Source organism: Pollachius pollachius (genome assembly GCF_949987615.1).
Source record: "Pollachius pollachius genome assembly, chromosome: 18".
Lineage (NCBI taxonomy): Eukaryota > Metazoa > Chordata > Actinopteri > Gadiformes > Gadidae > Pollachius > Pollachius pollachius.
In genome coordinates this window covers 20,577,906-20,604,473 of record NC_136951.1, presented here as the reverse complement: position 1 = coordinate 20,604,473, position 26,568 = coordinate 20,577,906, and the positions used below count along the sequence as shown (strand labels likewise).

At 43.0% G+C, this 26,568-nt stretch overlaps 3 protein-coding genes across 10 annotated transcripts in view; all 3 read right to left on the bottom strand.

The window, feature by feature from the left end:
• Positions 1–9: 9 nt before the first annotated feature.
• Positions 10–5,633, bottom strand: mest (mesoderm specific transcript). The gene is made up of 12 exons (XM_079755676.1): positions 5,490–5,633; positions 5,022–5,207; positions 4,802–4,881; positions 4,599–4,676; positions 4,107–4,243; positions 3,910–3,968; positions 3,469–3,509; positions 3,299–3,369; positions 2,971–3,072; positions 2,522–2,598; positions 1,483–1,546; positions 10–457 (listed from the first exon to the last, which is right to left on the bottom strand). The coding sequence occupies exons 2-12, from the start codon at positions 5,173–5,175 to the stop codon at positions 340–342; spliced, it is 981 nt and encodes a 326-aa protein (XP_079611802.1). The 5' UTR covers positions 5,176–5,207; positions 5,490–5,633; the 3' UTR covers positions 10–339.
• Positions 5,634–7,120: 1,487 nt separating this feature from the next.
• LOC307089400 (NACHT, LRR and PYD domains-containing protein 3-like) lies at positions 7,121–22,703 on the bottom strand. 5 transcript variants are annotated; one of them, XM_079755667.1, is made up of 14 exons: positions 22,680–22,703; positions 22,328–22,383; positions 20,200–20,296; positions 19,971–20,087; positions 19,780–19,896; positions 18,760–18,876; positions 18,008–18,074; positions 17,622–17,847; positions 15,268–17,074; positions 13,310–13,483; positions 12,416–12,589; positions 12,107–12,280; positions 11,890–11,936; positions 7,121–11,154 (listed from the first exon to the last, which is right to left on the bottom strand). In XM_079755667.1, the coding sequence occupies exons 2-14, from the start codon at positions 22,371–22,373 to the stop codon at positions 10,505–10,507; spliced, it is 3,813 nt and encodes a 1,270-aa protein (XP_079611793.1). In that variant the 5' UTR covers positions 22,374–22,383; positions 22,680–22,703; the 3' UTR covers positions 7,121–10,504. The 5 variants fall into 5 exon arrangements, with proteins under 5 accessions (XP_079611793.1, XP_079611795.1, XP_079611794.1 ...); XM_079755669.1 differs by having other exon boundaries at positions 19,780–19,893; XM_079755668.1 differs by lacking the exon at positions 22,680–22,703 and having other exon boundaries at positions 22,328–22,596.
• Positions 22,704–23,844: 1,141 nt separating this feature from the next.
• Positions 23,845–26,568, bottom strand: part of LOC307089398 (NLR family CARD domain-containing protein 3-like) — a 46,395-nt gene continuing 43,671 nt past the window's right edge. For all 4 annotated transcript variants that reach the window (XM_079755660.1, XM_079755662.1, XM_079755661.1 and 1 more), the window contains one exon: positions 23,845–26,171. In XM_079755660.1, coding sequence (XP_079611786.1) covers positions 25,606–26,171 — 566 coding nt within the window. In that variant the 3' untranslated portion in view covers positions 23,845–25,605. The remainder of the gene's footprint in view (positions 26,172–26,568) is intronic.

The window sequence follows — 26,568 nt, the reverse complement described above, 5'->3', positions numbered from 1 at the left end:
AACTACTTTTATTTGCCAACGGTTGTGAATCACGTTAACATGGATTGAAAGATTGTTCATGGCTGAATCTGAATAATTAGTTCCCCACAGATTATGTCGCCTACAATAATTGAGTACACCAAATCGTTGACATCATTTTAGGTCATTCCTACTATTAGTCTATCGGTAATGAATCATACATGTTGGTATAAACGTATTCTCTTCAGAATCATACGGTTATGACACTCACAGAAGTGCGTTAGTGTTGGTAGTCACATTGCTAATGCTTGGAGATGATTCTGCACTCATTCCTCCGACGGTTAAGCATAAGGCGCAGCTGGACGGGGCGGTGGACGGGCGTCAGAAGGAGTTGATGAAGCCGTAGTAGGCGTTCAGGAAGCCCAGTGGGTCTTCCAGCTGAGGGTAGTGGCTGATGTGTTTGTCGAGCAGCGTGACGGTGGACCTCTGCACCAGATACCTGTGGAAAACACGGGAATCAGACCTGGATAAAGGCATTCCTACATGTAGGCTACACAACAGAACTATTACGATAAACAAGGAAAGAATATGAATCAGTGGAGGATCTGTTCTGGAGACATGGGGGTCGACGACCGTCAGGTGACTGGATCCATTCCCTCATCCATTCATTCCCAATGGCTGTGAATGAGCGTACTCATTCAGAGTCACTCACTCCTTCACCAGACAGTGACTCCACTAAATCACCAGGGCCGGACACCAACCAAAGGTTTCACAGGACACACAAACGTTGCTCTCCAGAACTGAACGAGGAACAGCGGGGCAAATTGTATTTCTTTATGTATACATTTGTTACGTCGAGGCAGAAAATGAGGGCGGGCGCCCGGCCAACTTAAGTTCTATTTTAATTAAGCGCCAGCAGAGACGGCCCAAGCGCCTGTAAGGCCTGTGCCTTTAGCCAGCCCAGCATTTAAGGCCTTTTCCATATAGACCACCTCCAGGTTATAATCGTCTTTACATAGAACCCAAGAAGACGCTGCATGTGAAAAATATTGACTTTTGTTGCAACTTTTTGATAACACCCTAGTTATCATAACTAGGGTGCAGTTCAACGTTAGGCACACAGTCACTTGAACTGCACCTTGGTTAAAGAAATGATTCACTTATCCCCGCTATTAATCCAGAGAACAGACCTCACTGGTCGGTTGGTCACAAGCCAACTGATACCAAACAGGGCGATTGAATTCAGTTGGTTTGGATATACTATCAGGATATTTGATTGATAGTATTATTGCGTTAGATATATTATGTTGATGCGATCAGGCATTTGAAACAAATTCAACTCGAATGCAAACAAGCACACCAAATAAAATGACGCTGTCGTTTGGCCTTGGCAAAGCTGATGGGAACGCAATTGATCAAAAAGCTATAAAAGAAATAGGAGCAAAGAGAGTTGAGTGATAAATTAAACAAACCACGTCGGTACAGTCAGTTTGGGAGTGAGCCTTCAGCTCTGGAACCTCTTACTTATATCGGAGGAGGAAGTCGGGATGAGGGTTGACCGGGTCCATGGGTCCATAGATCATGTGCACTGAGGGAGCACGGACACACACACACACACACACACACACACACACACACACACACACACACACACACACACACACACACACACACACACACACACACACACACACACACAATTAGCTTCAGTGTAAACTCATTGGGTCAAATAAATTAAAGTATCTTAGTGAGAGAGTACGTGAAGCTAGTAGTGTTAGAGGTTAATACTGGGTCATGCTAATGGTTAAACAGATTTGTGACAACCCAACAAGCTTTAGTTTTAACCAATGGCAACACAGCTGTATGTGGACTCATAATGCCCCAGAATAGTTTCGGTGACCACCAAGGGAACATCCATACCACCAAAGAACAACATCTGGCAAATGTCAAATGGTAAATCAAATCTGTGCTGTGTCAAACATCGCCACCTGCTGGCCTACAGACCACATTGCATGGCTCTACGCAAGATATACATGGAGGATATTTTATTGATAGTTTCCGCATTATTCCATTTGTGGCATCAGGATTGTATTGAGCATTAGAAATGTATGAATAGTTGTGGTTCTGCCTTGGGTTCAAACAACAGTTTACACCCACCCCGACCCCCCATAACCAGCAGTAGGCTGTCTCAACGCGGCTAAGCAGCTTCTCCACACCGGATAAGCAGCTTAGATTTGGTTGGCTAGCTAAGACTTGTCTGGCATAATACCAGCTCCTAGCCCACTACTCCACAACAAGACCCCAGAGAGAACGAGGCTCCAGAGACGACGAGGGTCCAGAGAGAACGGACCCTCCAGAGCTCCAGAGAGAACGAGGGTCCAGAGAACGAGGGTCCAGAGAGAACGAGGATCCAGAGAGAACAAGACCCCAGAGAGAACGAGGCTCCAGAGACGACGAGGGTCCAGAGAGGCGCTCTAGCGTTGTGCGTTACAGCGCGCTCTAGCGCTGTGCGTTACAGCGCGCTCTAGCGCTGTGCGTTGCTCTAGCGCTGTGCGGTACTCACATGGAACCAGCGTGGAGGTCAGCGCCCCGACCCACCGGTCTCTGTGCTTCGCCCTCTGGTTGAGAAACTGCAGAACACTGTGGGAGGGGGGGGGGGGGGGGGGGGGGGAGACACTTACTTATCATACTTTTACTGAAATAGAGACATCTACTCTATGTCACACATATTGAGTATGATATTGCATTTCTCCCATCGCTTTATAAACACACAAAGAGACACACACCTGTCCATGACCAGGTACACACACACACATACACACAGAGACACACACACACATCCATGACCAGGTACACACACACACACATACACACAGAGACACACACATACACGTCCATGACCAGGTACACACACACACACACACACACACACACACACACACACACACACACACACACACACACACACACACACACACACACACACACACACACACACACACACACACACACCTGTCCATGACCAGGTTGCCGTCGTTGAAGCGCAGGCTCGTCCACATGTCCCAGAACTCCTCATCAGTGGGCTGTGTGTATGGCCCGAACACCTGCCCCACACTACACACACACACACACACACCCCAAAGTGTTTGGGCACCAGATATGCATAATCCTATCAACAAATGTAAGCCGGTTAGCTCATCAAAAAGACAGCTCAAGAAAGATACATTAATCTGTCATTCCCATGTACACATCATATATAAACTTGAAATGAACATGAAAAGTATTTACCATTACAAGATGAAACGTGTGTACAGTGTGTTTCCACACAACGGCCGCCTACCTTCTGGAGAACATCATGTAGTTGGTGAGACGCGTCAGAACAGGAGACAGAAGACTGACGTCCTTCAGAACCTTCAACACAAACAACGACAAACACGTTACGCTACGCTAGCTCCTGCTACAATTACTAAGTTAGTTTGAATACAATTATGCAAATAAGCCATCGCTTACAGTCTGAAACCACCGGGGGTAGTTTGTCTCTGGGAATAGTCCTGTTAAAAAGAGAGTAGAAAGGGAGAGAGTGCCATGTCATTTATATTTGGGTAGAAACAGCTGAAAATGTGAATCAACTTTCATTAACCTTCCTATCGTTAAAAAATAGGGCTTTGATTTCAAGGACGTTTCCAATACAAATTATAGGATATCAATAGAAAATCTTTGGATATAAAATGAAAGAGGCTTGAGCTTCAGCCTCCATAGAGCTGTCTGGTATGTCCCAGTGACCTCCAAAACACCAGTCCAAGCCTTGAGCGTTTAGTTAGTTCTGTTAACTAAAGGATGGATCACCACTAAGTGTTAACCAATACAAGAGGGACAGTTTTATGTCTGGTATGGTGCTGGACGTAAAGATACTGAACCCCAACTTCCCTGGGTAAACACAGGGTCACTCACCCCCATTGGACAAACACAGGCTGTTGATGGTCAGGTGACCTGTTCGGTTCTGGTCACTCCTAGAGAGCGAGAGCGATTTACTAATTCAAGTCATTCATTCTACAGTCAATATTTAGAACAATCCTTTATAACTAACCGATTCTCACACACACACACACACACACACACACACGCACACACGCACACACCACTAACACCTGTAGAGCAGCTCCAGGGCCACGGTGTCTCCGTAGTCGTGGGCCAGCAGGTTGACCCGTTGGCCGCCCAGGCCCAGGTGGGCCAGCAGCGCCTCCACCACGCTGGCCTGCTCGAACACAGAGTACCTGTGGCCCCGCTGGGACACAGCGGGGGGGAGAGGAAGGACTCAGGTCCAGACTGAACACCTTCCACCAGCCAGTGGCTTACACATCGGACCATTCCAGAATGAAAACAAATCAGGTCTACATTCTAAATAAATAGCTTTTTCCACCCTGGCGGATCAAGGACAGAGTCGACTGACCGATTGAATTTAACTTAATCCAATTTTGAAAATGGGTTAATCATTCAAGACACCAAGAACACAAATACCAAATGTTTTCTGCTTAATGCTCCAGAAACTCAAATATTTGGATCATTATGAAATAAATACTTAAGTGAGTGCGTGCGTGCGTGTCTGTGTCTGTGTCTGTGTGTGCGTTTTAGACCCGTACAGGTTTGTCGCTGAAGCCAAACCCCAAGAAGTCCAGCGCTACGACTCTGTGGAAGCGTTGGTTCAGAGCGCTCCAGATCTACCCCAAAACAACACGAAGACCTTCAGGATAATGCATATCGCGGACATTACTCAAAAATAAATACAGAGACTCCACAAAGAAGACCCACATCACTAGTTCCACTCTATTCCTTCACTCATCACCTTGTTCCAGTCATAACTAGACGTTGGGAATCCGTGCAGCAAGACGACCACATCCGAACTCCCCACAGCCCCCAGGGAGTCTGGCGACCAGCGGAGAAGAGCTCAGTTAGCAACGGGCTATCAACATGTGGATCACTCACACAATAAGGAAATAACACACACACACACACACACACACACACACACACACACACACACACACACACACACACTTGTTTACCTCTATAGAAGATGTTGCTTCCCCTGAAGTTGAAACTCTCCCCTGAATTGTACCATTTCTGCAGGGCAGGGGAGAGGGCGGGGGGCGGGATGTGCAGGTACACCGCCATCAGGGGGGCGCAGATCAAGCCCACCAGAAGCCACCATTCCCTCATCCTGACTCAGCAGCAGTAGTGAAAACCTGATTCTGAATGACAAATCGACGCGACTCAGAAGGATACTCACTGTAAGGTATCATGAATAAGAAAGCATGACCTCAAACGACCAGCATTGCATAGCGTAAGACTACAATAGGTTCTCCTTATCGCTCCTATTGGCAGCCTTGAGCCGAGTGTGGTTTACTGTTGGCTCTTTAGGGAGGAAATCTATTTGAGGCACAAAGGTTAAAGTCCAATGTAGAGTTCAAGTTTGACATCGTGCTCCTACTATCAACTATTAAGTGGCGTAAAGTAAGAGCGACTGTACTCACAGATGCTCGGCGGTGCAGCGGGTCATTCCTTGTGCTTCAACCGAGGCGTCATCTGAAGACAGCGGCTGTCCGTCTCATAGCGGAGGGGCCATAAGAACAGTCTCAGCTGTCCTGCTGTCCTGCTGTCCTGCCGCACACGCTGCCTCTTCCTGGACCGTGGAGGAAAACCCCTATCACGCATGCGCGGTTTGCGCACACGTTACGTCCACTTTACGGTAAACAAAACTGACAGCATGTTGCTAAGCTACCGCCGGGGAACCAATGGGTTCAGATAGATATTGTACCAAGGGGGGCGGGTTTGGGCGCATATACTCTCCTACATCGTCTCCAATAACGTTTTTCACCAAATCCACCATCAACACCACAAGAGAGGACGTTTAGATTGTGTGTGTGTGTGTGTGTGTGTGTGTGTGTGTGTGTGTGTGTGTGTGTGTGTGTGTGTGTGTGTGTGTGTGTGTGTGTGTGTGTGTGCGCGCGCGCGAGCACGCTCGCGCGCACACACACACACACACACACGTTGTTCTATCTGGATGAGATATTCTCATGATTGTGTCAGGGTCACCTGCTACCGTTTGTGCAGAAATAGTTTTTAAACCAAAAACACATTGTTATGGTCCCATGAGTGTGATGTCAACGTCACACATGAATAGGAGTCACTCCATGGCTCCTATTCATGTAGACATCGGCCCTCATGTGGGTGAGTGTGTTTTGATGTGTTTGTGTTTGAACTCCCTCTCATGTTGCTGTGACCTCATGTCTTCAGACAGAGCTGGAAGTCTGCCAAGTGTACTTTTTTTTATTCAAATCAGGAAACCAATATTGTAATATGTCATTCATTATTCAGAAGCAGAAACTTAATGAAATATAGTCTATGGATTATTATGTCAAAAACATCGATTCCTTAAACACTTCTACCTGACTGCAACTTTAATGCTACGTTATAGCATTAAAGGTTCTAAAAGGTTTTGAGGAGAAAACAGACAGTGAACACTATAGTCTATGTAATGTAATCATTTATAATGGTTATGTTTCTATAATAGCAGGGTTATTTTCTTCCTTCACTTCTCTTCCGTGATTATCTGGTTGGGTCGGATTCTTGCTGCACCGTTTACAGGCAGGTATTCAACAACACACACCTGTAGTCTTATCAAACGAGCACAGTTTACAACCATTGTAACGTGATGTCACTCAGTATTCAGTTTAGGGGGTTTAGGGTTTAGGGTTTCAGAATCTTTATTCTTTAGTTTTTAGTTTATTTTCTTTCCCAAGAACGGCAGGTTCTCCTCTTGTTCTGAACCAGAGTGCTCCAACACGACCGTCAAAGCCCACTCCTGGGGATTCAGAGCTCTGCCCTTTGACCTCTGAACCCAGTGGATATGTTCCATACAGTGATGCAGTCACCTGGGACCAACACACCGGCTATGTGGTTAAAGAAGCACAACGCCTCTTCCACCTCCAAGTTCAGCATACAGAGACTACATACCTCCTACAGAGACTACAGACCTACAGAGAATATAGACCTTCTAGTGCAGACAAACCCTCTGCTGTGCTTTTTATTCAGTGAACCCCCGACCTTAAAGTGTAAACTGATCCTCTGCTGAACACAGAGAACATTCTGTGGCTCCTCTGAGTTGATTATCACCATTATGCTTTATTAACCAAACAGAAAAAAAGTCCCTTACATGAATACAATAAACTCAATGACTCAAACAATAGAAGAACAGTCCCTCACGTGTACACAATAAACACAAGGACTCAAACAATAGAGGAAGACATAACTAATCATAAACAGGTATGCATTACTAATCATAAACATTCTGCTGCTGTGTTGTTCCCACCAGAACACAAGAAATCAATACTCAGTTTAAAGTCATCACAACATGATCAACATCTTTTCCCAGACCGCTTGCATTATGAATATAATATTAAATCTGCTTTAAATCAGGCTTCATGTTAGGCTTATCAAAATATAAACTGATATCAGAGCCCTGCCGTACGAAGCTGTCAACGTCTAAAAATATACACAGTATTGTAGTATAAATATGTTTAGATTTACCATCAATCAATAATTAAAATACATTTGACATTAGAAATATAGTCTGTGTAAAACCTGCATAGTTAACCTCATGGAAAATCGTAAAAGTCTCTTCCTTTCAGGGTTTATCAAGATCAACTTTCAGAAGCCCAAGAAAACGTATGGTTCATGAGTACATGAATTTAAATAACGAAACACAGTGTGTGTGTGTGTGTTTATACATGTGTGTGTAGTCTGTGTGTGTGTGTGTGTTCATGGCAAATGCATGCATGTGTGTGTGTGTGTGTGTGTGTGTGTGTGTGTGTTAATATCTGCATGCACATAGGGCCTAGAAGTTGGTGCTACGCCCCTGTATGTGTTCATGTCGTCATACGTGTCGAGTGTGTTTGTATAACCATTTTGTGTGTGCGCACGCATGTGTTTATGTGTGTGTGCATGCAAGCGTGTCTTAATATGTCTGTGTACATATGTTTTAACATAGAATGTGTGTGTTTGTGTTTAGATATGCATGTGTGTGCGCAATGTGTGTGTAATATATGCGCACGTGTATGTGTTAATATATGCGTGTGTGGGTGTTAATATATGTGTTCATGTATGTATTCAAATATGCGCGTTTGTGTTAGTATATGCGTGCGTGTGTGTGTGTGTGTGTGTGTGTGTGTGTGTGTGTGTGTGTGTGTGTGTGTGTGTGTGTGTGTGTGTGGTAATACATGTCCTCAGACTCGACCGATTCGCCGACCGTCCAGACGGAGCCGGCGAATCCGGTGCCCGAAACCGCACATTTCTGAAACCATGTCCGAGGGTGGTTTCAAATCTATCCGGACCTATGGATTATTATGTCAAAAACATCGATTCCTTAAACACTTCTACCTGACTGCAACTTTAATGCTACGTTATAGCATTAAAGGTTCTAAAAGGTTTTGAGGAGAAAACAGACAGTGAACACTATAGTCTATGTAATGTAATCATTTATAATGGTTATGTTTCTATAATAGCAGGGTTATTTTCTTCCTTCACTTCTCTTCCGTGATTATCTGGTTGGGTCGGATTCTTGCTGCACCGTTTACAGGCAGGTATTCAACAACACACACCTGTAGTCTTATCAAACGAGCACAGTTTACAACCATTGTAACGTGATGTCACTCAGTATTCAGTTTAGGGGGTTTAGGGTTTAGGGTTTCAGAATCTTTATTCTTTAGTTTTTAGTTTATTTTCTTTCCCAAGAACGGCAGGTTCTCCTCTTGTTCTGAACCAGAGTGCTCCAACACGACCGTCAAAGCCCACTCCTGGGGATTCAGAGCTCTGCCCTTTGACCTCTGAACCCAGTGGATATGTTCCATACAGTGATGCAGTCACCTGGGACCAACACACCGGCTATGTGGTTAAAGAAGCACAACGCCTCTTCCACCTCCAAGTTCAGCATACAGAGACTACATACCTCCTACAGAGACTACAGACCTACAGAGAATATAGACCTTCTAGTGCAGACAAACCCTCTGCTGTGCTTTTTATTCAGTGAACCCCCGACCTTAAAGTGTAAACTGATCCTCTGCTGAACACAGAGAACATTCTGTGGCTCCTCTGAGTTGATTATCACCATTATGCTTTATTAACCAAACAGAAAAAAAGTCCCTTACATGAATACAATAAACTCAATGACTCAAACAATAGAAGAACAGTCCCTCACGTGTACACAATAAACACAAGGACTCAAACAATAGAGGAAGACATAACTAATCATAAACAGGTATGCATTACTAATCATAAACATTCTGCTGCTGTGTTGTTCCCACCAGAACACAAGAAATCAATACTCAGTTTAAAGTCATCACAACATGATCAACATCTTTTCCCAGACCTCTTGCATTATGAATATAATATTAAATCTGCTTTAAATCAGGCTTCATGTTAGGCTTATCAAAATATAAACTGATATCAGAGCCCTGCCGTATGAAGCTGTCAACGTCTAAAAATATACACAGTATTGTAGTATAAATATGTTTAGATTTACCATCAATCAATAATTAAAATACATTTGACATTAGAAATATAGTCTGTGTAAAACCTGCATAGTTAACCTCATGGAAAATCGTAAAAGTCTCTTCCTTTCAGGGTTTATCAAGATCAACTTTCAGAAGCCCAAGAAAACGTATGGTTCATGAGTACATGAATTTAAATAACGAAACACAGTGTGTGTGTGTGTGTTTATACATGTGTGTGTAGTCTGTGTGTGTGTGTGTGTTCATGGCAAATGCATGCATGTGTGTGTGTGTGTGTGTGTGTGTGTGTGTTAATATCTGCATGCACATAGGGCCTAGAAGTTGGTGCTACGCCCCTGTATGTGTTCATGTCGTCATACGTGTCGAGTGTGTTTGTATAACCATTTTGTGTGTGCGCACGCATGTGTTTATGTGTGTGTGCATGCAAGCGTGTCTTAATATGTCTGTGTACATATGTTTTAACATAGAATGTGTGTGTTTGTGTTTAGATATGCATGTGTGTGCGCAATGTGTGTGTAATATATGCGCACGTGTATGTGTTAATATATGCGTGTGTGGGTGTTAATATATGTGTTCATGTATGTATTCAAATATGCGCGTTTGTGTTAGTATATGCGTGTGTGTGTGTGTGTGTGTGTGTGTGTGTGTGTGTGTGTGTGTGTGTGTGTGTGTGTGGTAATACATGTCCTCAGACTCGACCGATTCGCCGACCGTCCAGACGGAGCCGGCGAATCTGGTGCCCGAAACCGCACATTTCTGAAACCATGTCCGAGGGTGGTTTCAAATCTATCCGGACCTATGCGGTTTCATGTCAGGATTCATGTGGACGCCTGAAACTCAAACAATGACGTCATAGCCCCCCACAACGTCAGAGTTGCATTGAATTTTTTATTTATTATTTATTTGTAGTCTTTTTGTAGCTTTAAATACAGCCCCTTGATACATTTAATTACTAAATGTACAATAAAAAGTATTTCTGCTCAATTTAAAAGGAAATCTCTCCTCCTTAATAAATGTTTGTATGCAGCACGCAGCCTTGATGTCCTACCGCTTTTTTCTGTGGGGAACCAGCGCCCCACCTTACACAGAGACGCTGAGTCACCAGCTTCCCCCCATAACCCAAACGCAGGGAGGAGTTCCTCCTGGGTGAAGGAGGCCTGGAAGGTGTGGATGTGTGTCAGTGTGTCTGAGGACCCTCCTCCACCTGGGGACACTCTGTAGAAGGACAGAGTGCCAGCAGGCCGGTCCAGATACACTCCTACTCTGGTAGACCCAGCAGGGCGGAAAGGTATGGCTGTTGCTCTACCGTTGTACCGGGCAGAGTAACCACCATCATCACAATCAAGCCTCAAGGACTTGTTGTTCTTTCCAAGCCTGCTGTCATCACCCCATCCTCTCCTTATGATTCCTCTGTATGTCACTCCTATGAAAACATATCCTTTCCTCTCTACCTCCCAGTAACAGCGGCCCGTCAGAGCCTGTCTACCCAACACCTGGGGAGAGTGGACAAATCTCTCTGGGTGATCCGGATACGACTGGTCCTCTCCAACCACTGTCACCTTTCTGTTGTCCTCAGATAGAGAGAGTCCTCTGTTGGCTGTGTTTGGGTCCAGTGTGAGTTCACGTGCATCTGAGGGAGAACAAGACATTATGAGCTGCTGAACCATTCTTCATCATCATCATCATCATCATCCCTAGGACTGTCACTCTTGCATTTTTCTTCTTCACGTTCATCTACTCTACAAACATCAGTTAACATAGAAAGACTACATCATGTCAGAGCTACTATAGTGGACTAGTTTGCTGTAGCTTTAGAAATAGTTGTGAAAATTGTTTATACGATCATTTAAGTTAAAATTAAATTTAAATCCCATGTGTGTGTGAGTGGCTGTCCCATTCAAACATTGAAGCCTAGAAAATGTATGACCTGAATCTACTCCCATAATATTTACACAACTTACACATATTATACACCAAAACGTACAACATGGTAAGCTTATTGCTCTCGAATATCTGAGCTATGGTCAACATAGTTTTCAAGGTATTAGACTCTGAAAGGTTCCAATACACATCAATTGTATTCCACCTGTGTAAACCACAGACTGAACCAGCTGAGCTCACATACAGGCTGGAAACTAACTGTTGGTACCATAGAACTGGTTCATACATACTATACATAGACATGCACACATACGTTAACACACCGACACAAACAAACTAGACATACATAAACACAGGGAAACATAGCTATACAAACGTATATAAAAGTCCACATCGAAATGACCGGACGTCACCTCCTGCTGTGTGGATGGACTTTCCATCTTAATAGTGTGTGTGTGTTGTGATGAATCAAACAGACACTTACATTTCTTTAGACCTGGTTTCAGCCTCCACACTCCACCGTGCTCCACACTGGGGGGGAATCAAAGTGAGAGCAGCATGTTGAAATATTCACCTTCATCATCTGCTGTCTCATCACGTTCTACAAAACATAAATTACAGCTGCCTTTTCAAACCACTTAATCTAGCAGCGGCTTAAATAGGAGACTTAATCCCTGAGTGGTGAGCTGTCCTCTCCATACCTGAGAGTGTCCAGTCTCCAGCGTGGATCCTCCAGTCCAGTAGAGAGCAGCGCAGCTCCAGAGTCTCCTGGATGATTGTAGCTCAGGTCCAGCTCTCTCAGATGGGAGGGGTTGGAGCTCAGAGCTGAGGCCAGAGAAGCACAGCCTTCCTGTGTGACCATGCAGCCAGACAGGCTACACACACACACACACACACACACACACACACACACACACACACACACACGAGAATTATTAGGTTTCTAGAGGTAAATCTGTTAAATTTCCTCTGATGTGGAACTTGTGGTGTAACTGTTGAGTAAAACTGACCGGAGAGTTTCCAGTGTACAATGTGGACTCCCCAGTCCAGCAGAGAGCAGCTTCACTCCTGAATCCTTCAGATCATTTGTACTCAGGTCAAGCTCTCTCAGACCAAAAGAGTTGGAGCTGAGAACTGAGGCCAGAGCTTCAATGCATGTCTCTGACAGATGACAGCCATTCAGCCTTTACACACAATAAACAGAACAGGACGTGTTGAAACTTGAATTAGGGATGTTTTATTAATTTAACTACATTCATTTCATATAGTTCATTAACAAATCACATCATTATACTTAAAAGATATTATGAAGTTTTATGAACTACCAGGTTTAGTTCAGTGCTGAATTAAAGCTCGGCTATATTGCGGCGCCGGTGTGATCACTCTATTGGAAAGCACAACCCACTTAAGTTCCCATGAAGAGACTGTGCTGTGATCAGAAAACTAAAACACTGGTTTGTACTTTGTGCAAAGTTTCATTGAAATGTCGCCGCAGCACTAGCACTATTCAAGAGCCTGTGGAGAAATGCACTATTTTGGACGACCAAGTGAAGAAAATAAATCGCAGCTGGAGTATATTATCCAACCAGCAGACAGTTATTATTAGTAGGTATTTAATTGAGGAGGAGGAGGATGAAAAGTTGGTTGGTGAGGAAAGAGATGTCGAGGCGCTGGCGGTAAAAACAGAAAAAAAACCCCTATGCATTCAAAACATTAACAACTGACTTAAAGTGAGTGAATCTGTTCACATGAATGGACACAGATTGATGGAACGTGTCCAAGGACATTTTCACGATAAATAAAGTGGTGCGACCACATTTGTTAGGGTGCCACCATATCTTCCTGTTATCTATCTCTGATGTGGAACTTGTGGTGTAACTGTTTGACCATTGATTAAAACTGACCTGAGAGTTTCCAGTGTACAGTGTGGACTGACCAGTCCAGCACAGAGCAGCTTCACTCCTGAATCCTGCAGATCATTGGTACTCAGGTCCAGCTCTCTCAGACTAGAGGAGTTGGAGCTGAGAACTGAGGCCAGAGCTTCACAGCATCTCTCTGACAGATGACAGCCATTCAGTCTGTACACACAATAAACACAACATGTTAGGAAATGTGATTAAAGTAACTTAAATCTTTTACTTTTAACATAATGAAGGACTTATGTTGAAATCTTTGATTAGAAATGTTTTATTAATTAAACTAATATATACTAGTCAATACATTAGATCCTTATTTTTATTCACTATTGGAGTTTTTTGTAGTGTTTGAGACCTGTTTTGTATATTAATTTGACTTTTTGTTTTAGCATTATGTATTTTATGTATTGTATTGTAATACATGTTATAGCACATCTACAGAGATGTTTGGTATATTAGGGTTACAACCAGCGGTGACTAAAGGGGGGGGGGGGGGGAGCCCCACCTCTCAAAACCCCCAGTCAATTTGTTGTGACAAATATTAATGGTAAAAATATGTTTTTAATAATAATGTGGCAAGCAGCAAGGGAACGACCGGATGGGAGCCCAAGTTATAAGAGCTGGAACTCTTGTGGCCCATACTCTGCACGACCCTGAGAAAGACTTTATGTTAACACACCACACACACACCTGAAACACACATCCTGTCGCCCACAACCACGACTGCCTCGGGGCCGCTGACCCTCCCAGGATCCGTTGCGGCACTTGGCGACCACGGCCGTGATCGCCACAGTAATATATATATATATAAATATATATATATACAGGGTGCGATTTGCCGGTGGGGATGGTGGGGATTATCCCCCCCTCTGGTTTACACGTCCTACCCTCTGGTGAATTATTTTTATCCTCGGTGGGGATAAAAATTATCCCCCCCACCCAAAGTATTTTCACCATTACATCGTAATAATTAACAACCAAAATACACAGGGTCAGTCTTCATTTTGAAACATTTTAAAATGTTTCTCAAAATGATCCCCCCCTCTGGTTTTTTCACAAATCGCACCCTGTATATATATATATATATATATATATATATATATATATATTCAGTGTTGGGAAAGTTCACTTTCTACGTGAACTAGTTCAAAGTTCAGTTCACAAATTTTAAAATGAGCTAGTTCAGGTAGTTAGTTCATGAACTATCGTTCAATAAACGCGTTCAGGCACAACACTGTATATATTATTATATGATGACATCAGACTGACTTATATGTAATAAAACTGAACTATGAAATCATATTTTGATATATCAATAGTAATTCTTGGTAACACTTTATAATAAGGTGCCATGATAAATAGAAAACTTGTCATTACCTAACCCTTTGTTAATATTTATTAATTGTTGCTAAAATATCTATTTGGCACAAGTTAATAGTTTTTCATCAATAATTAAATATTAGTTGTTTGCATAACCCTAACCCAACTCTAACACACGACCCTAACCCTAACCCTAACACACAGCCCTAACCCTAACCCTAACCATAACACATGGCCCTAACCCTAACACACTACCCTAACACTAACCCTAACCAGCAACACTCTGTGCTCAGTGAAAAAAATGATTAATTTGTGCCAAATAGATATTTTAGAAACAATTAACAAATATTGACAAAGGGTTAGGTAATGACTAGTTTGCTATTTATTATGGCACCTAATTATAAAGTGTTACCTAATTCTTTCTTTCATTATTTCATTATTTCCTAATAAATAGAGCTTTCGAGTTTGACTTTTCAACCTGGTTACACAATATTACGTGTATATTGAGATACATGTTATAAGATAACCTCGAAAGATGTTTTCTATGTTACCATAAAATTGTATAATCTACAATCAGGTATATTGTGTTGTGTGTATTGTGATTGTACATGTTAAAATGAACCTACAGAGATGTTTTGGAGGCTTTGACCACTGGCAGCAGCCTCAGGAGACCCTCCTCTGAAGCAGAGTATTTCTTCAGGTCAAACACGTCCAGCTCCTCTTCTGATGACAGTAAGATGAAGACCAGAGCTGACCACTGAGCAGGAGGGACATGTGTTTTGAACAGACTTCCTGATGTCAGGGTCTGTTGGATCTGCTCCACTAGAGAACGGTCGTTCAGCTCATTCAGGCAGTGGAACAGATTGATGCTTCGCTCTATAGAGAGATCTCCACCTATCTTCTCCCTGATGTAAGACACTGTTTTCTGATTGGTCTGTGAGCCCCTTCCTGTCTGTCTCAGCCAATTGTGTTTAATCGGAGTGATCAGACCTCGTAGGAGATTCCAATTGGTCTCCAGAGAGAGGCCCAGGAGGAAGCGGAGGAACAAGTCCAGGTGTCCATTCTCACTCTGTAATGCCTTGTCCACAGCTCTCTTGTAGAGGAGGAGGAGTTTATCTTCACCAGAGGTTGGTGGTTCTTCTGAGAGCAGATTGACCCCAGTGTCGATGAAGGACAGGAAGACATAAAGGGCAGCCAAAAATTCCTGGAGGCTCAGATGGACAAAGCAGAACACTTTGTCCTGGTACAGCCCACACTCCTCTTTAAAGATCTGGGTGAATACTCCTGAGTACACTGAGGCTGCTCTGATATTGATGTCACACTCTGCCAGGTCTGCCTCATAGAAGATCAGGTTGCCTTTCTCCAGCTGGTTGAAAGCCAGTTTTCCCAGAGAAACAATGATCTCCCTGCTCTCTGAACTCCAGTCTAGATCTGTTTCAGCTCTCCCATGATACTTCCTGTCCCCCTGTATGGACTGAACCCTCAGGAAGTGGCTGTACATCTGAGTCACGGTCTTGGGCATCTCTTCTCCTATCTGTGATGTTTTGAAGAGGTCCTCCAGAACTGTAGCAGTGATCCAACAGAAGACTGGGATGTGACACATGATGTGGAGGCTTCGTGATTTTTTGATGTGGGAGATGATAGAGCTGGTCAACTTCTCCTCTCTGAATCTCTTCCTGAAGTACTCCTCCTTCTGTTGGTCGGTGAAACCCCTCACCTCTGTTACCATGTCAACACACTCAGCAGGAATCTGATTGGCTGCCGCAGGGCGTGTGGTTATCCAGATGCGAGCGGAGGGAAGCAGGTCACCCCTGATGAGGTTTGTCAGCAGCACGTCCACCGAGGTGGACTTTGTGACATCAGTCCAGATTGGGTTGTTCTGGAAGTCCAGAGAAAGTCGACACTCATCCAGTCCATCCAAGATGAAGACAACTTGGAACCGGTTGTATCTGCAGATTCCTGCTTCTTTGGTCTCATTAAAGAAGTGATGAAGAAGTTCCACCAAGCTAAACTCTTTCCCTTTCAGTAAATTCAGCTCTCTGAAAGTGAGGAGAAATGTGAAGTGTATGTCGTGGTTGGTTTTGCCTTCAGCCCAGTCCAGAGTGAACTTGTGTGTTAAGACGGTTTTACCAATGCCGGCAACTCCAGTTGTCATTATTGTCCTGATTGGTAGATCTTGTTCAGGTAAGGGTTTAAAGATGTCCTCACATCTGATTGGTTTTTCCTCAGCTGGTTTCCTGGAAGCTGTTTCAATCAGTCTGATCTCATGTTCCTGATTGAACTTTCCAGTGCCTCTCTCTGTGATGAAGAGCTCTGTGTAGAAGTAATTAAGATCTGTTCGCTGTCCTGCTTTAGCAATTCCCTCAACCACACACCTGAACTTCTTCTTCAAATGAGACTTGATTTTATGTTGGCACTCGACAGCAGCAGATCCTAAAAGACAAAACAACAGAAGATATCAGTTAGTGGATGGTGACATCAATGGAAACATGTCAATATCTCCTGTTAGGGAATTATCTTAGGATAAACTTCATGATATTTAGTGGTTTCATTACTTGTGGTCGGAGAAGCTGGTCGTGACAAGGACTGCATGTTACAGTTTCAAAATGTTATAATTTTGTTATTTTCACAGCAATGTGATTGGTCTAATAATAGTGAATAAGTAAAAAGTTACTTTCTATGATGACATGAAAAAATAATGTTGCATCTCTTCTACTGAGTTAATCTTCTGTTGATCTGCAGTATAATGTTTAACATTCTTTAACCTGATGGACTCACAATAACACTGCATATCTGGATCAAACCATTTAACCCCCAAGATGAAAGATATCACCACATTAAAGAAAAAATTTAGAAGTCTCACATTATGTCATTAAGTCTGAACAGAACAAATAAGAAACTCATACTGCTCTTCAAAATTAGATTATTCTCTATTTTAAAGATTAGAGACTCTTCTGTCTTCAGAATAAGAGTCTCTTACCGCCCCACAGTGTGTCGGCCAGTTCCTCCTGGTTCATCTCCATCAGGCAGAGCTTTGTGATGTCTACCACTCCCTCTATGGCGCGCCTCCTCTGCTCCTCGTTCTTACTATCCAGCTCCTCCTCCTCCCTCTGACTCACTGAGCATTGTGGGTAATCTGGGATGAATTCCCTCCAGAGCTTCTTCAGCTCCTTGTCTAGAAAAGCGTGTGCGTTCACCTCAGCCCTCTGGAACAGAACAAAAATCAAGCAGAACTTTACTCTGAACTAACTGAGGACATCAGAAGCATCTGTTCTGGATTCACGTCCGCTGGTCTAAAGAGGGAAGCCTGGAGACTGTTAGCACCGCAAGAGACGCTTTCAAATGTCTCGGTGGACATGAACACACCTTGATCAGCTCTGCTTGACGCTGCTGTACAGACTGAGCCCTGGTAACCTTTGACCTCTCCTGGGGTCTGTTGAGAACACACGCACACGCACACACACACACACACACACACACACATAAACACACACACACACACACACACACACACACACACACACACACACACAGCATTAACTCACACTGCAGGTTTTATGCTGACAAGATAATTGTTCTTACAAGGCAGTTTTAAGGTGAGAGCATTTCACTTGTTTCAAATTATTATTTTTTATAAAGTCCTTAATTATCTTGATAAGATCTTATTACTTTTTACAGAGATGTTATTACTGGCTCTGAATAAGCTCATGCTTGAAACTACAATTACAGAATCATAAATCTGTTTGATCAACACTGACGTACCAAACTGGATCTAGAGTAACGTCAAAGTCACAATGCGATACGACTGTTCAACCTGAGGTCGCATTGAGAGAAATCCCTCCTGTATCTGATTCAGGACCATGTATTAAAGTGGCTCAAACCAGAATTGAACGGACCTGATTCCCCGTGATTTGTGCTGTTCACACTGTTCTGAATGAAAGCGGATCGAAGTCACCTTTGAGCAAAACAATTTGGCTACTTGCTTGCAGTCTGACGAGGCCAATCACAGCCTTTTACCATACCTTTACCACAACATCTCCCGCCTCCGCCCCCCCGACTGTCCACCGCTGAAGAAGCCCCCCTCCATGTCTCTGACCGGTAACTCTCTAAATACTCACCTCTTCCCAATAGACTGATTTCCATCGTCAAACCTAACAGGTAGTTCCATAGAGAAGTCACTCTTCATGGAGACACAGCCTGGTCCAGGGGAGTCTGCTCTATCCTGCTGCTCTGGGCTTCAACACACACACACACACACACACACACACACACACACACACACACACACACACACACACACACACACACACACACACAGCTTTTACCCTGCAGTTTTTATGCTGACAAGATAATTCTTCTTACAAGGCAGTTTTTAGGTGAGAGCATTTCACTTGTTTCAAGCTTTTAGGTCCTTAATTATCTTGATAAGATCTTATAACTTGTTACAGAGATGTTATTACTGGATCTGAGTTCCTGAAACTACAATTACAGAATAATAAATATTTTTGATCAATACTGAAGTACCAAAGTGCTTTGTCAAAGTCAGAGTCTTATTTCAATCATGTTATCCTTTCCACCTCTTATATTAAGAAGAGACAATGACCAAATGGAGGTCAATGTTTTAGTGACAATCTTTGTATTAGACCAAACACAGTAGAGAACAAAGACAGAACCCTGTTCATGTCGGGGAACTGATGCCTTAATGCTCAGTTCAGATTTATTTCTCTTCATGATCTTCTGGTTTAGCTGTTCATGTTGATTTTTAAATGTGGTCGATATGACGAATGTGGATCTAGAGTGACATCAAAGTCACAATGCGATACGACTGTTCAACCTGAGGTCGCATTGAGAGAAATCCCTCCTGTATCTGATTCAGGACCATGTATTAAAGTGGCTCAAACCAGAATTGAACGGACCTGATTCCCCGTGATTTGTGCTGTTCACACTGTTCTGAATGAAAGCGGATCGAAGTCACCTTTGAGCAAAACAATTTGGCTACTTGCTTGCAGTCTGACGAGGCCAATCACAGCCTTTTACCATACCTTTACCACAACATCTCCCGCCTCCGCCCCCCCGACTGTCCACCGCTGAAGAAGCCCCCCTCCATGTCTCTGACCGGTAACTCTCTAAATACTCACCTCTTCCCAATAGACTGATTTCCATCGTCAAACCTAACAGGTAGTTCCATAGAGAAGTCACTCTTCATGGAGACACAGCCTGGTCCAGGGGAGTCTGCTCTCTCCTGCTCGACTCTTCTAGAAAAACAAGATCCAGGATTTATGGACGTTTGATAGAAGCTGTTTCTTTATAATCTCTGATAAATCCTCACCTCTTCCCAATAGACTGATTTCCATCTTTAAACCAGAAAGGTGGTACAATAGAAAAGTCACTCTTCATGGCGACACAGCCTGGTCCAGGGGAGTCTGCTCTCTCCTGCTGCTGTGGACTTCAACACAACACACACTTAGCTGTTACTTAGACTAATGATGGAGTCATGAGATATCACTGCTGAGCTCTGAGATGGACAACAGTCACAGAAAGTGAGATCCTCTTCTTACCTCTTAGCTTTGCTCCGGCGGCCATGTTCCCCAGACAGAGTGGTTTTAGAGGTAGGACCCCCCTCCTCTCTCTCCTCATCCATAGTAGACTGGAGACCTGGACACAAACAAAACTCCATAAGGTTTCTACGGCCACTCAGTGTTTATTCTCTGCTTTTATATGAGCTGCCTATTTCCGGTCACAGGGGGCAGTTGTCTCTGTTAACTTTCGACGAGAGGCAGGGTAGTCTTTCCTAGATGCAGATTCATAGACCCTCTCATTCTCAAGGAGGGGAAAGATGAGGAGATGCTGCCCAGACGTTTCTAATATACTATTTAATAACATTTAACATATCATCACTCCACAAAGAATGTCTCAAAGGGCTTCAAATGTGTCTGATAAGATCAAGTTCCCTGTGCGGATATCATACCAACTGCTCCCTGTGCTGGTTAAACCGCTCTGAAGGCAGGACCATATATGGACTTCCTCATGTGGTATGACATCACAACCAGATCTGTGAGGCAGGCCTACAGAGAACAAGACCTGGTAAGAGGTTTTTAACACCTTCACTAACCAAGATGGCCATCTTACTGTCTCAATAAAGTAACCATAATACCTCACTACAAATATATCAACTGTACATTCTGTCCTAAGTACCTTTAAATTCACCCAAGGACACAAGGAGACACAAGAAGAAAAAGTCACTATTAAAGTCAACCTGACACATGACTCCAGGCTGGAAGGTTCTGGGTTCGATCCCCAATGCCCACAGTCTAACGCATAGCATTCTACAGAGCAGGAATCTTCAAAATTATTCAAAAGCAAATTTGTCAAATATCAATGCATCCACACATTGACTAAAGTTTTTAACCATGTGGTATTACAGGAAACTAACCATCAACCTTTTGATACAATTCAAAGTTATTCATATTTATGATCCATCACGGATCAGAGTGGACTACAGTACCTTAGTCGTCTTCCTGCTGTGATGAAGTGAGCCACACCAAACCAGCCGACTCATAACAAGGAAATGATGAACCAACCAGTTGGACCAGTTCCCCTCTCAGTTCATATTCCTCCCAGACTGACATGCTAAGGCGGCTGATCAAAGAATAATAACTTTATAAGAATATGAATGATGGACTTTAGCTGTGATGTGCAGAAGCTCAGAGACAAACCAAGAGACACTTGATGGTTCAACCAGCTTATAGAGACACTCAGTCACTGAGTCAGCTGCTTCTCTACAGCAGAACCAACAGGAACACAGATACCAGTTATGTTATCAATAATGAGAACACAGTTATGTTATCAATAATGAGACCGATAACGTCATGAATAGAAGCACATCCAGTAGAAAAGACCTCCTCTGCTCTGTGTCTGCTGAACACCTCCATGTATAATCCTCCTCCATCCATTTATATTAACACTTGATTTGCCTCAGTGTGAATGTATTGTAAAGGCGGCCAAGAAGCACAGTCAACCTTCAATAAGTCGTAGTACTGCATCACATACACCGCACGACTGCAGAACCTTTATTCATGACCAACATACACGGCAAACAGCACACCCAACAAACAAACATGTCCTTCTCGGTGACGGTGGCGGCAACGATACACACAACATGTTAACACTTAACAACACACATCTAATTAACTACCACAACCCATTAACCCTTATCCAAACAATTCCAAAGGACAATAAAGGCCCTTTGTTAATCAGGCAACATGGATTCCCAGGATCCCCTCTGCGAACCCGTAGGAGTCGCCACAGTATGAATCAGTAGAATCTATACAATAGATGGATGATTTCTCTTTTTAGAAGAGCAGAGTACTGAGTAGAGTTTCCTCAGAGTACAAGACACTCAGAGTACAGAATGCTCAGAGTACAGAGTACTCAGTAAGGGTTAGCATGTTGTACTTGCGGGTGATTCTATAATAGCAGGGGGATTTTCTTTATTAATCTCTCTTGAATGAGTCTCAATGGAATCTTGTTGGTTTGGATTCTTCTTGTGTTTTTTCCTTCCTTGTGTTACACCCTTTAATGGCCGGTATTTAAATAAGGGCCAAGACACACACACACACACACACACACACACACACACACACACACACACACAAATCTTCGCATTTGCCACGTTTAACATCCTACCCTTTAGGATCACAAACGGTCTGCTCTGCTGCAGTCTGTGATTCATTCAACTCCAGCTGTAGTAAAGTGGAACATTTTTGCTATAAGTGTACATTAATTATTTAAACGTCTTGAGAGTAGTTAACCAAATTATTTGACACAGGGTCCGTTTGGAACCCCGGAAAAGGTGCACCGCAGCACCACCTGCTGGTAAGAGGATGTCAGTGCGATTGGCTGACTTGAAAAACACGAACTGCAATTCATCGATACATTGACTACATTTTTAACGATTTGGTTTTAAAATCAAACTATTGATTTGATTCAAAGTTATTCATATTTGTGATCTATCACGGATCAGAGTGGACTACAGTACCTTAGTCGTCTTCCTGCTGTGGTGAAGTGAGCCACAACAAACCGCCCGACTCATAACAAGGAAATGATGAACCAACCAGTTGGACCAGTTCCCCTCTCAGTTCATACTCCTCCCAGACTGACATGGTAAGGCAGCTGATCCAAGAATAATAACTTCATTAAAATAAGAACGATGGACAGAGAGCTGTGATGCGTAGAAGCTCAGATAAAAACCAAGAGACACTTGATGGTTCAACCAGCATGTAGAGACACAGCTGCTTCTCTACAGCAGAACCAAGAGGAACAGATACCATGTTATCAATAAAGAGACTGATAACGTCATGAATAGAAGCACATCAAGTAGAAAAGGCCTCCTCTGATCTGTGTCTGCTGAACACCTCCATGTACAATCCTCCTCCATCCTTTAAAGACATCACCACCTTGTTTAAATGAACACTTTATTTGCGTCATTGTGAACGTATTAATCAGTAGAATCTATACAATAGATGGAAGATTTCTCTTTTCAGAGGAGCAGAGTACTGAGTAGAGTTTCCTCAGAATACAAGATACTCAGAGTACAAGATACTCGGAGTGCAGAGTACTCAGAGTAAGGGTTAGAATGTTGTACTGGCGTGTAATTCTATGATAGCAGGGGGATTTTCTCAATTAATTTCTCTTGAATGAGTCTTAATGGAATCTTGTTGGGTTGGATTCTTCTTGTGGTTTTTCCTTCCTTGTGTTATATCCCTTTACTGGCACGTATTCAGATAAGGGCCAAGACTAACACACACACACACACACACACACACACACACACACACACACACACACACACACACACACACACACACACACACACACACGTTATTCTATCTGGATGAGATATTCTCATGATTGTGTCAGGGTCACCTGCTACCGTTTGTGCAGAAATAGTTTTTTTAAACCAAAAACATGTTATGGTCCCATGAGTGTGATGTCAACATCACACATGAATAGGAGTCACTCCATGGCTCCTATTCATGTAGACATTGGACTTCACGTAAGTGAGTGTGTTTTGATGTGTTTGTGTTTGAACTCCCTGTCATGTTGATGTGACCGAGCTGGAAGTCTTTCAAGTGTTCTTTTTTTAAAATTAAAATCAGGAAACCAATATTTTAACATGTCATTCATTATTCAGAAGCAGAAACTTAATTAAATATAGTCTATGGTTTATTATGTCATGAACATCGATCCCTTAAACATTTCTACATGACTGCAACTTTAATATTACAGCATTAAAGATTATAAAAGGTTTTGAGGAGAAAACAGACAGTGAACACTATAGTCTATGTAATGTAATAATTTATAATGGTTATGTTTCTATAATAGCAGGGTTATTTTCTTCCTTCACTTCTCTTCCGTGATTATCTGGTTGGGTCGGATTCTTGCTGCACCGTTTACAGGCAGGTAATTCAACAACACACACCTGTCGTCTTATCAAACGAGCACAGTTTACAACCATTGTAACGTGATGTCACTCAGTATTCAGAGGGTTTAGGGTTTCAGAATCTTTATTCTTTAGTTTTTAGTTTATTTTCTTTCCCAAGAACGGCAGGTTCTCCTCTTGTTCTGAACCGGAGTGCTCCAACACGACCCTCAAAGCCCACTCCTGGGGATTCAGAGCTCTGCCTTTTGACCTCTGAACCCAGTGGATATGTTCCATACAGTGATGCAGTCACCTGGGACCAACACACCGGCTATGTGGTTAAAGAAGCACATCAACACCTCTTCCACCTCCAAGTTCAGCATACAGAGACTACAGACCTTCTACAGAGAATACAGACCAACAGAGAATACAGAACTTCTAGTGCAGACAAAGCCTCTGCTGTGTTTTTTATTCAGTGAACCCCGACCTTAAAGTGTAAACTGATCCTCTGCTGAACACAGAGAACATTCACTGGATCCTCCGAGTTGATTATCACCATTATGCTTCATTAACCAACCAGAAAAATAGTCCCTTACATGAACACAATAAACACAAGGACTCAAACAATAGAACAGTCCCTTACATGAACACAATAAACACAAGGACTCGAAAGTTGATCTGGATAAACTTTCAGGGTTTATCCAGATCAACTTTCAGAAGCCCAAGAAAACGTACACGAGTACATGAATTTAAATTACAGAAACACAGTGTGTGTGCGTTTATATAGACATGTGTGTTGTCTGTGTGTGTGTGTGTGAGTGTGTTCATTGCAAATACATGTGTTCATATCTGCATGTGTGTGTGTGTTCATTTCTGCATGTGTATGTGTGTGTTCATATCTGCATGTGTGTGTGTGTGTGTGTGTTCATTTCTACATGTGTATGTGTGCGTTCATATCTGCATGTGTATGTGTGCACATGTTTGCATGTGTGTGTATATTTGAGTGTTTATATATATGTGTGTGTGTGTTTGTGTGTGTGTGTGTGTGCGTTTACATATGCATGCATGTGTGTGTTTATATAATTTGTGTATTTGTGTTGATGTGTGAGCGTGCACGCTTGTGTGTGTTCATGTATACATGTCTTGTGTGTTTATATAAGCGTTTTGTGTGAGCACACGCATGTGTGTTTATGTGTGTGTGTGTGTGGGAGGATGTCTTAATATGTGTGTGTGTCTGTACATATGTGTATTTATATAGCATGTGTGTGTTTGTCTTTATGTATGCATGTGTGTGTACGCATATGTGTTTGCATGTGTGTGTAATATATGCACACGTGTATGTGCTAATATATGTGCTCGTATGTGCATTAAAATATGCACGTTTGTGTTAATATATGCGCATGTGTGTATGTTCATATCTGTGTGTGTGTGTGTTCATATCTGCATGTGTGTGTGTGTTCATATCTGCATGTGTGTGTTAATATATGCACGCCTATATTCATGTGTCCTCGGACAAGGAGAGAGAGAGAGAGAGAGAGAGAGACTATAACTTACACACTATAACTTGAGACGCTGAGTCACCCTCATCCCCCCATAGCCCAAACCCAGGGAGGAGGTCCTCCTGGGTGAAGGAGGCCTGGAAGGTGTGGAGGTGTGTCAGTGTGTCAGAGGACCCTCCTCCACCTGGGGACACTCTGTAGAAGGACAGAGAGCCAGCAGGCCGGTCCAGATACACTCCTACTCTGGTGGAGCCATCGGGGGGGATACGTATGACTGTTCCTCTACCGTTGTACACGGCAAGGTAACAACCAAAATAACAAAGAAGACGCCAGGACTTGTTGTTCTTTCCAAGCTCGCTGTCTGCACCCCCTCCTCTCCTTGTGATTCCTCTGTATGTCACTCCCATAACAACAAATCCTTCCCACTCTACCTCCCAGTAACAGCGGCCGGTCAGACCCTCTCTACACAACACCTGGACCTTGGAGTCAAATCTCTCTGGGTGATCCGGATACGACTGGTCCTCTCCAACCCACGTCACCTTCCTGTTGTCCTCAGACAGAGAGAGGTCTCTGTGGGCCGTGTTGGGGTCCAGTGTGAGTTCACAAGCATCTGAGGGAGAACCAGACATGATGAGCTGCTGAACCATTCATCATCATCATCATCATCATCATCATCCCTATTACTGTTACTCTTGCATTCTTCTTCTTCTTCACATTCATTTACTCTACAAACATCAGCTAACATAGAAAGACTAAATCATGTCAGAGCTACTATAGTGGACTAGTGTGCTATAGCTTTAGAAATAGTTGTGAAAATTGTTTATACGATCATTTAAGATAAACTTAAATGTAAATCCCATGTGTGTGTGAGTGACTGTCCCATCATTGTAGCTTAGAAAATGTATGAACTGAATCTACTCCCACAATATTTACACAACATACACATATTATACACCAAAACGTTCAACATGGTGAGCTTATTGCTCCTCTCGAATATCTAAGCTATA